The 10,840-nt window shown below is 43.5% G+C and overlaps 1 protein-coding gene and 1 non-coding gene across 2 annotated transcripts in view; both read left to right on the top strand.

Moving 5' to 3' along the window:
* The window catches only part of WWP2 (WW domain containing E3 ubiquitin protein ligase 2), a 156,490-nt gene that overhangs the window by 26,925 nt on the left and 118,725 nt on the right, over positions 1–10,840 (top strand). Inside the window, exons 3-4 of the mRNA XM_003791397.3 lie at positions 6,171–6,318; positions 6,670–6,791. Of these exons, the coding sequence (XP_003791445.1) occupies positions 6,171–6,318; positions 6,670–6,791 (270 nt within the window). The remainder of the gene's footprint in view (positions 1–6,170; positions 6,319–6,669; positions 6,792–10,840) is intronic.
* Positions 2,893–3,030, top strand: LOC111725799. The gene has a single exon (XR_002773773.1). It is a non-coding gene; the product is annotated as a U4 spliceosomal RNA (small nuclear RNA).

Below are 10,840 nucleotides of genomic sequence, written 5' to 3'. Positions count from 1 at the left end.
CATTGTTGTTTGGCGGGTCCGGGCTGGGGATTCGAACCCGCCACCTTAGGTGTACGTGGCTGGCGCCCTAGCCGGTTGAGCTATAGGTGCCGAGCCAACTCTGCCATTTTTTACCACACCTTTGGTTTTGGCCTAGTCTAAGCTGTCATCATCTTCACCTTGTATTAAGGCAGTACCTTCCTAGCCCGTCTGTTTCTGCCCTTTGCCCTCCTCCAGTCTGTTGGTTACATAGCAGCCAGTGATCTTGATTAAATATAAACTGGAGTGTGGACATTGTGGTGTGTGCACGTAGTCCCAGCTACTGGGGAGGCTGAGGTGGGAGGATTGCTCGAGCCCAGAAATTGGAGGCTTCTGTGAACTATGATCATGCCATTGCACTCCAGCCTGGGTGACAACTTAAAACCCTACCTCTAAAAAGAGTAAGCTGATGGCTCATGTCTGTAAACCTAGTGTTCTTACAAATAAAGTAATAAGTAATAAGATCTTCATCCTCACCATCTTTACATTAAGTAGGCTGAGGAATGGGGGGAAGAAGAGGGGTTGGGCTGGCTATCACAGGTGTGGCAGAGACTGAAGAAAATCCACATGTAAGTGAACCCTCGCAGTTCAAACCTGAGTTGTTCAAGGGGCAATTATAAATGATGTATAGCATCTTACACATTTAAGGACATTTGGATTTCCTTTTCTGTGGATTGTGTATTCATATTCTTTGCCTGTTTCCTATTGAGTTATTGATTTTTTTGTAGTCTTGAAACATTTCTATTATTTTTCTTGGAGTTTCATGGCAGTTCCAGCCTTTTTAAGTAGGGAGATGGGTTAGAGTCAACGGATACAGTTTTGAAGTAGGAACTACAGTTTTTAATGGGGTCAAAGCAGAAGCCTGCTCATGGAAACTGGCAGCATCCCCAGGTCTCCATTTTGGGGTCAAATTATTCAGGAACACACACTTAATCTAAAGGTTTCTCTCTTGCCTTTCTTCAAGGTAAATTTTCTTACTAGTGTGGAAAGAGCTGACCTGATAATACAGGTATATCTCATTATATGTGTATATAGCCTACAAAGAGTTGATAATATCAGCCAGGAAAATGGGGGAGAAGGAGAAAGAGAAATAATGATTGAAATAGCATGGATGGTTCTTTTTCTGTTTTATTTTACTTTTTATTAAATCATAGCTGTGTACATTAATGCCATCATGGGGTACAATGTGCTGGTTTTACACACAATCTGAAATGCTTTCATCAAACTGGTCAACATAGCCTTCACGGCATTTTCTTGGTTATTGTGTTGCATGGATGGCTCTTTTCCCAAGCATTTCATGGAGACAGTGGGTAGGTGGGTGTCATTATGCAGTTCCTTCTGTCTGCCTCTGTTCCCTGGTGCCTGTCCACAGTGTGATCCTAGAGTTTTATGCACCAAGCCCCTTGAACATAAGCTAGCTATTTTATTTGATATTTAACTCAAGAAACACTGAAAATGGAATACTGAAAAATATGGTGTAACAAAGCAAAAACTTATCTGGAGCCTGTTGAAAGACAGTGTGCCAGACTCTATTGTGGTGCTTTCCTAAGAGCTTTGTAAGGGGTATAATTTGAGTATTATGCAATTTTTGCTGTATGTGTTGACTTTTAAAAACTAAGTTCTGTGTGAAGATTAGCACACAGTTCTGTGATTCCATGTATAATAAACTGGCATTTCTATCTTATGAAACAGTAAATAGACTTTCTAGACAAAGTTGCTCTTATCTTGAGGCTTTTATTTTGGCTTGTTGTTTGTTTTGTTCTTTTTTATCTCCATGGGTAATGGAAGGTACATTTTGGCTTGATTTTTAAGAATAAGAAACATAGGCTCAGTGCCGGTAGCTTAAATGGCTAGGGCACCAGCCACATACACTGGAGCTGGCAGGTTTGAATCCAGCCTGGGCCTGCCAAACAACAATGACAACTACAACCAAAAAATAGCAGCCAGGCGTTGTGGCAGGCGCTGTAGTCCCAGCTACTTGGGAAGCTGAGGCAAGAGAATTGCTTAAGCCCAGGGTTGCTGTGAGCTGTGATGCCACAGCTCTCTGCCCATGGCGACAGCTTGAGACTCTGTCTCCAAAAAAAAAAAAAAATGAAAAAGAAACATACACTATCATCCTGGTGATTATAAGAGTCGAAAATGTCTTGGTTCTTAGGAAATACACCCAGAAGTATTTAGGAGTGAAGGGGCACAATGGGTCCACTTCAGGGGTGTCCAACTTTTTTTCTTTTCTTTTGCCCTTTGGAAGAATAAAAGTTGCCCTGGGCCACACATTCAGCACAAAACACTAATGAAAACTGATTAGCATGGGGGCAGCACCTGTGGCTCAAAGGAGTAGGGCACTGGCCCCATATGCTGGAGGTGGTGGGTTTAAACCCAGCTCTGGCCAAAAACTGCAAAAAAAGAAAAAGAAAACTGATTAGCAAAATAGTCTGTGTATACTTTTTGTGATAACCGACACCACACATAAGCAAAACAGTTCTCACAAAATCAGCATGTAGCTCGTGGGCCACAGGTTGGATACCCCTTGTATAGTATACACAGGAAAAAATATGTTTCAGGAAAATATGCGAGTGCATGAGAGAGTTAGGGGAGGGAAAAAGAATAAAGGCCATATAGTCAGAAGTTAAAATTGGGTGACTCTGAGGAATTCTTTGCATTAATCTTGCAAGTTTTCTCTAAGCCTGAAATTAATTTTATCAAAATTTAAAAAGTTAAAAAAAATTCTAAAGAAAAAAAGCTACAGGACACAAAAGGGGGATACCTCAGGGTAGGTTGCGATGGCCTAGGAGCTGGGAGACTTGGTTCCTGTCTTAGCTCTTCTCTGGTTAGCTCTGTAATTTTGGGTAAGTTATTTCACCTTCCTGAGTCTTAAGCTTTGCACAGTGGCAGTAGCATAGCCAATGAGGTTTATCAGAGGTATGATTATTGCTAATTGAAACCTTCCTGAATCTTAATTGGACCAACTGTGAAACAAAGAGTTTGAACTTGATTTTAGAGAGATTATTTAGTTCAAAATTATATGTCTCTAGTTTGAAGTTCATATATTCAGCTTGGCGCCTGTGGCTCAAGTGGCTAGGGTGCCAGCCCCATACACCTAAGGTGGCGGGGTTTGAATCAAGCCTGAGCCTGCCAAACAACAATGATGGCTGCAACCAAAAAATAGCCAGGACATCTGTGGTCCCAACTACTTGGGAGGCAGAGGCAGGAGACTCACTTGAGCCCAGGAGATGGAGGTTGCTGTGAGCTGGGATGCCATGGCACTTAACCCAGGGAGAAAGCTTGAGGCTCTTCTCAAAAAAAAAAAAAAAAAGTTTATATACTCCTTGACTTGAAAAACCTGTAAGTTGAAAATATTGTAAATTGAAAATGGATTTAACACATCTATCCTACTGAACATCATGTGTGTGTATGTGTGTGTGTGTGAAGGGATAGGGTCTCGCTCTGTAATCATAGCTCCCTGCAACCTCATTCTCCTGAGCTCAAGAGACACTTGCACCTCAGCCTCCCAAGTATCTGGGCAGAGACTATAGTTGGGTGCCACCATGTCTGGCTAATTTCTTTTATATTTTTATAGAGACAGGGTGTTATTATGTTGTCCACCTGGTTGGTCTTGAACTCTTGGCCTCAAGCAGTTCTGCCTTGGCCTACCAAAGTGCTGCGATTACAAATGTGAGCCACTGTGGCCAGCTAGCCTGGTTTACCTTAAAGTGCTCAGAAAACTTACATTGGCCTACGCTGGGCAAAACCATCTGGCAACATAGTGCCCCGCAGAGTATCCGTTCTTTGCCTGTGATCGTGATCCTGGGGCTGATTAGGAGTTGCTGTTTGCTGCTGCTGCCCAGTAGTACCTCATATGGCTAGTCTGGGGAGAGATCAAAATTCCGAATTCAAAGTATGATTCGTACTGCTCTTTTGCAACATTGCAAAGTGGAAAAATCTTAAGCCAGACCATCCTGTTCAACTGTGTTGTCCCCAATTTTTCTTTCTTTTTTTTTTTAAGTAAAAGGCATGCAGATCTATGCTCTCACCACCAGGTGGCCTCAGTTAACCTCCATCCACATGTGAATTGCCATCCCTCCTTTTCCTGCTCTGGGCCATCTGGGCCCTGCCTCCACTCCACAGAGCTTTATTCTTAGAACCATCCCACGTTGCTTCTGAGTCTTGGCCACAACTTCTTTGTTGTTGTCTTGTTTTATTTCTTGGCTTCTTTCCTACAGTTCCTTTGGGGCTTGGGAAAGAAAGACAGTTATTACAAAAAAACAATCTAGAGGTGGATTTGGTCTTTGCCAAGTTGTGGACTGTTATAGGATGGTCAGAGGGTCTGGCAGGAAGATGTTTGCTCATATTCCACAGAGGGGAGCTCAGGCTAGAGTAATCTTGTCATTATCGGCAAGGGACATCATCCTTGGATTTGGGGCACAGGATGGAAGAAGTGCTTCTTCCTAGACCTAGAATTCCCAGCGGGGGGAATGCCTGTGACACCAGGGTGCTTGTCTAGCTGTCTCCTGTAGTCTTAGCTTTATGTCCTCTGGCGCTTTGGCTTGCTGGGCTTAAAGGAACATCAGAATTGCTTAACCATGAGGCCTGGGAGCCAAAGAGGAAATGCAATTTGCTAATAAGTGCAGGGGAAAAATATTCCACCTCACTAGTATTAAAGAACAGCAATGGAACAAATAAACTAATTTTGGTAGTGACATGCAGCATGGTGTGGACTAGGACTGGCTGGGTGTACCTTGTGGCTTGGAGCTTCCTGGCTATGTCACCTGGGGCAGTGACCTTGCTTCCCAGTGACCTTGTTTTCTCCCTGGTAAGTTGGGGGTGGTAATGCTGATATAGTCTGTGCCTCCTGGGTTCATTGTGAGGATTTGGTTAGATAATGTATATATGGCATAGCGTCTATAATAAGTGCTCATTAAATCTTAGCTGTTCTCTTTATACTATTTTATCTTTACCTGTGTGATTGGCCAAAAGTAAGTAGATATACTCCTGTTGCACTAATGGAGTGAATAGGATCCTCTTGTCTCAGTCTTCTGAGTTGCTGGGACTACAGATGCCCACTACAATGCCTGGCTAACTTTTCCATTTTTAGTAGAGATGGGGTCTTGCTCTTGCTCAGGCTGGTCTTGAACTCCTGAGCTCAAGGAATCCTCCCACTTTGGCCTCCCAGAGTTCTAGGATTACAGGTGTGAGCCACTATGCCCTGCCAAGAACTTTTAAAAAATGTTTGTATTATTTGAAGGAATACTCAAAAAATGCATGCACACCTTCAGGATAATTTTCCCAGAGCTGAAAGTTACAGGCAGTATTTTTCTTTTGTTATTTATTTATTTATTTATTTGAGACAGAGTCTCAAGCTGTTGCCGTGGGTAGAATGCCATGGCATCACCGCTCACAGCAACCTCCAACTTCTGGGCTTAAGCGATTCTCTTGCTTCAGCCTCCTAAGTAGCTGGGACTACAGGTGCCCGCCACAATGCCCAGATTTTTTTTTTTTTTTTTTTTTCTAGTTTTTGGCTAGGGCCAGGTTTGAACCTACCACCTCAGGTATATGGGGCTGGCACCCTACTCACTGAGCCACAGGCACTGCCTGACTATTTTTCTGTTGTTGTTGCAGTTGTCATTGTTGTTTCAGTTGGCCCAGTACGTGTTCAAACCTGCCAGCCTCAGTGTATGTGGCCGGCGCTCTACCCACTGAGCTACAGGTGCTGCTCTATAAGCAGTCTTTTTAACAATGAAAGAATAGTAGCATATCCATACTATAGGCTGAGGTTGCAGTCATTTAAGATTGGTTAAAGGGGGGAGAAGAAATTTTAAAGAATTGAGGAAATGAAAGATGAACATCTAACAGGAGATTTACCCAGGATAAATTGGAGATGATAATTAATGGTAATTATCCTAGTAGTGTCAGGTTAAGAGTGATTTTTTTCCTTCTACTTCATCCTTTTTTATACACTCATATTTTTAAAAAATGTTTTTAGAGAGAAGAGCTAGGGAAAAGAAAAAAGAAAAAGTTTTTTGAATCAGGACAAAACAAAATTTATTTTATTTTATTTTTTTAAAGAAACACCTGAAAAGAGCCAGAGCCTCTGCCACAGGGGGGCATCTGGAAGCCCTCTGACTCATCTGACTTTTCCTTTCTTTCTCGTCCAGTGGTGTCAGCAAAGCCCAAGGTACATAATCGTCAACCTCGAATTAACTCCTACGTGGAGGTGGCAGTGGATGGACTCCCCAGTGAGACCAAGAAGACTGGGAAGCGCATTGGGAGCTCTGAGCTTCTCTGGAATGAGATCATCATTTTGTAAGAGAAAGTCCCTTCTTTTTGAATGCAGTAAGCTGGGGAAAGGAGAGAGGGTGCTCCGAGGAGGTTGTGGAAGGTACAGGGTTCTTGTGGCGCCCCAGCCTCTCCTGCCTGTGGTACCCAAGGTGAGACTGGGTACCTATAGGTGTTCCTACGGCATTGAGCTCATAGAATGTCCATTATTAGCTAGAGGGTTATGGGTCAGCTTTGAGGGGGAAAGGGTATATGTGGGTGTCTCCCTGTCTTGGTTCTGCCGCCAAGATGTCAGCGGTATAGTTTAACTCTTTTCTTCTAAGTTAATAGGAGTCACTGATCTGCTTGGAAGTGATGAATCAAGTACTTGTTTTCCAGGAATGTCACGGCCCAGAGTCATTTAGATTTGAAAGTCTGGAGCTGCCACACCTTGAGAAATGAGCTGCTAGGCACCGCCTCTGTCAACCTCTCCAACATCCTGAAGAACAATGGGGGCAAAAGTATGTATGGGGGGGGGGAGTTGCTGGTGGGCCTTGTTACTGGGCGTGGGAGGGACCTGGCAGATATACCTGTGATACAGTTCCCCCCAGGACCAGGACCTTGGGTGGCCCTGCTCCCCTAGATGCTGTCTGTGGAGTTGTAGGAAGGCTGAGAGCTCCTCTGCAGGGGCCAGTCCCCTTTGTCGGGGCCTCTAGTAGTGGGACACAGTGCTGTGTCTCTTTGATCCTTCCAGAAGGGGGATGGAGGGAGGGACTTCCACTCTGCCTGCTCCTCTTCCCAGTCCAGGAGATGATGTATGATATGTCAGATTAAACTGTCAAATGCCACCAGCCTAAATCATCGCTTTTCTAGTCTCAGCCCTAGAACAGAACAAAGGAACTGTATATATGTGTGCACGTGTGCTTGTGTGTCTGTTAGGGAGTGTTAGAAATAGTGTCCTGCACTTCGTAGGTGCCTGGTAAACATTTACTGGGTTTTGGAATGTGATGGAATACTTACTTGTCCCTGGTACCTCTGCTGCTTGGGTGTACAAACCCTCACATCTATTTACTGCTGTTTATGGTTAGCGGTGTAACCCAGGGCTGTGGTATTTGGACCCTCCCTCACAAAGCCTCTATTCAGAGCAGTGCCGTATGCGGGGAATGAACGCCACAGCGAGAAAGACCCCTTTTTCTCTTGATGTCTGCTGTCTAGAAAATATTTTCTGAAAGTGGATTTAGCTTAAGGGAGGTATGGGAACAGGGAGGATAGGGTCCCAGGGAGAGCCTTGCATGGGTTTCAGTCTTTTCTTTCTGAGCCTGTTTTTTCTAGTGACGGGCCACTTGAAAGGTGTTGGAGCCTCCTCTGGTCTTTTCCTTTCCACTGGGCACAGGGAGAAGTGCTGCGCCCCCTCTGGCCTGAGGAGTTGTTCGAGATCAGAGATACGCCTCTACTTTAATTCTGCAGGGAACTTCTGATGCTTTGTCATCTAAGTCAGTCTTTACTTACCAAACTCTAGTCTGTCTTTTATATATCTGATTGTCAAACGGAATGCTGCTTATTGGATATTTATTGTGGATATTCTTAGATCAGGATGCAGCCCCAGTGTCAGTGCCCTTTTTCCTTCTTCTTTTGTCCAGTAAACATACTGTTGCTTTTGATTAACAAAGGTAATTGTCAGAATTAGAGATTACAGAAAAGCACACAGATAGACAAGGAAAACAGATTTGCCCATAAGCACAGCACCTAGTGGTAATTATTGTTAATGTTTGTTTTTTCTTTAAGAGTATTTAGTGGGTTTTGGTAACATTTCCATGAATATCCTTTGGAGCTTTTTCCCCTGGGTGTGTAGACATATATTGATATTTAATGGAGATCATACTTGAACATACTATTTTGCATCTTACCTTTTCTCTTTAAAACATATCAATATATCTTTACTTATTTTTATTTTATTTTATTTCATTTTATTTTTTTGAGACAAAGTCTCACTCTGTTGCCCTGGGTAGAGGGCCATGGCATCATAGCTCACAGCAATCTCAAACTCCTGAGTTTGAGCAATCCTTTTGCCTCAGCTTCCTGAGTAGCTGAGACTACAGGTGCCCACCACAATGCCCAGCTAGTTTCTCTATTTTTGGTAGAGACAGAGTCTCATTCTTGCTCAGGCTGGTCTCGAACTCCTGAGCTCATGTAATACACTCGCTTGGGCCTCCCGGTGTGTTAGGATTACAGGCATGAGCCACTGCACCCAGCCCTTTATTTGTTTTTATTTTATTTATTTATTTATTTATTTATTTTGAGATGGAGCCTCAAGCTATCCCCCTGGGTAGAGTGCCATGGCCGCATAGCTCACAGCAACCTCCAACTCCTGGGCTCAAGCGAGTCTCCTGCTTCAGCCTCCCAAGTAGCTGGGACTACAGGCGCCCGCCACAGCGCTGGCCATTTTTTGGTTGCAGCCGTCATTGTTGTTTGGCGGGTCCGGGCTGGGGATTCGAACCCACCACCTTAGGTTTATGTGGCTGGCGCCTTAGCCGATTGAGCCACAGGCGCTGAGCCTTTATTTGTTTTTAATTGTGATAAGACATCAGATTTATCATCTTAACTATCATAAATATACAGTTTAATGGTATTAAGAACATTGATCTTGTGTAACTATCATCAGCATCCATCCTCAGAACTCTTTATTTATTATTATTTTTTTTTGAGACAAAGTCTCACTCTGTTGCCCAGGCTAGAGTGATGTGGCATCAGCCTAGTTCACAGTAACCTCTAACTCTTGCCTTGAGTGATCCTCTTGCCTCAGCCTCCCAAGTAGGTAGCTGGGGACTACAGGCGCCTGTCACAATGCCTGGCTAGTTTTTCTATTTTTAGTAGAGATGGGGTCATGTTCTTGTTCAGGTTCTGGTTCTGGTTCTGGTTCTGGTTCTGGTCTCGGCTTCAAGCAATCTACCCACCTCAGCCTCCCAGAGTGCTGGGATTACAGGAATGAGCCACTGCGCATAGCCAGATTGTTTTTTATCTTGTAAAACTGAAACTCTATACCCATTAGACAATAATTTTCTATTTTCCCTTCCTCCCAGCCCCTGGTAGCTACCATTCTACTTTTGCCCCTTTGAACGTTTTTATTTAATATTAAAAAAAAGTTGAGACAGGGTCTTGCCATGTTGCCCAGGCTGAACTTGAACTCCTAGCTGTAAGTGATCTTCCTGCCTTAGCCTTTCAAGTAACTGGGAGTATAGGTGAGTGTCTCTAGGCCTGGCTTTGTATGAATTTAGCTATTCTAGGTACTGCACATAAATGGAATCATACAGTATTTGCCTTTTTGTGACTGGCTTATTTCACTCAGCGTAATGTCCTCTAGACTTATTTGTGTTGTATCATGGGTCAGAAGTTTTTCTTACTTTAAGGCTGAATAATATACCATTGTATAGCTACACCCCATTTTATTTACCCTTTCATCTGTCAGTGGACACTTGGGCTTGGTTGTTCTACCTTTTGGATATTAATAATACCACCATGAACATGTGTGTACAAATATCTCTTTGAGTCCTTGCTGTGTGTATATATGCCCAGAAGTGGGATGCTGGATTATATGGTAATTCTCTTTTTAATTCTGTTTATTTAAGAGGCAGGGTCTCCCTAAGTTGCCCAGTTTGGAGTGTAGTGGCTATTCTCAGGTGCAGTCATAGTGCATGATAGCCTTGAACTCCTGGGCTCAGGTGATCCTCCTGAGTAGCTGGGACTATTGACATCCGCCATTGTGCCTGGCTTCTATGTTTAAGCGTTAAAGGAACTGCCAATGTAGTTTTTTATAGCTATTGCACCATAAAATTTATCAAGATAGCTTTAAATATTCTTCTAAAATTCAGTTTTTGATGCCTGCCTGAAGTCTTGTCATACAGCTGTGTGAAAATTGAAGGTTGAGCATTTGGATGTTTTTGATATTTCACAGTCATAAATAATGCTATGATAAGCTTAACAAGTTTATAAATCTTTGTGCTCACTGCTGAAAATTTACTTGAGATAAATTATTGAATATGGACTTGCCAGGCTGTAACATTTTTCAAGTTGCATGTTGCCAGATTCCCTCCAGGAAGTTCTCCAGGGTGAGTGTGCCTAATCTGAAAAGCCGAGATCTGAAAGGCTCCAAAATCTGAAACTTTCCGAGTGCCGACAGGGAGCCGTAAGTGGAAAATTCCACATTTGACACTGTTGCTTTTTTATTTTTATTTTTTGAGACAGAGCCTCAAGCTGTCCCACTGGGTAGAGTGCTGTGGCATCATAGCTCACAGCAAACTCCAACTCCTGGGCTCAAGCGAGTCTCCTGCCTCAGCTTCCCAAGTAGCTGGGACCACAGGGGCCATCCACAACGCTCAGCTATTTTTTGGTTGCAGCTGTCATTATCGTTTGGTGTGCCCGGGCTGGATTTGAACCCGCCACCTTAGGTATATGTGGCTGGCGGGTGCCTCAGCCACTTGAGCCATACATAGGTGCTGAGCCATACACTATTGCTTTTTTTTTTTTTTTTTGAGACAGGAGCCTCAAGCTGTCCCCCTGGGTAGAGTGCTGT

The sequence above is a fragment of the Otolemur garnettii genome, unplaced genomic scaffold (genome assembly GCF_000181295.1).
Source record: "Otolemur garnettii isolate 467f Iridium unplaced genomic scaffold, OtoGar3 scaffold00047, whole genome shotgun sequence".
NCBI classification, from domain to species: domain Eukaryota; kingdom Metazoa; phylum Chordata; class Mammalia; order Primates; family Galagidae; genus Otolemur; species Otolemur garnettii.
This window is presented reverse-complemented; position numbering and strand designations above follow the sequence as displayed.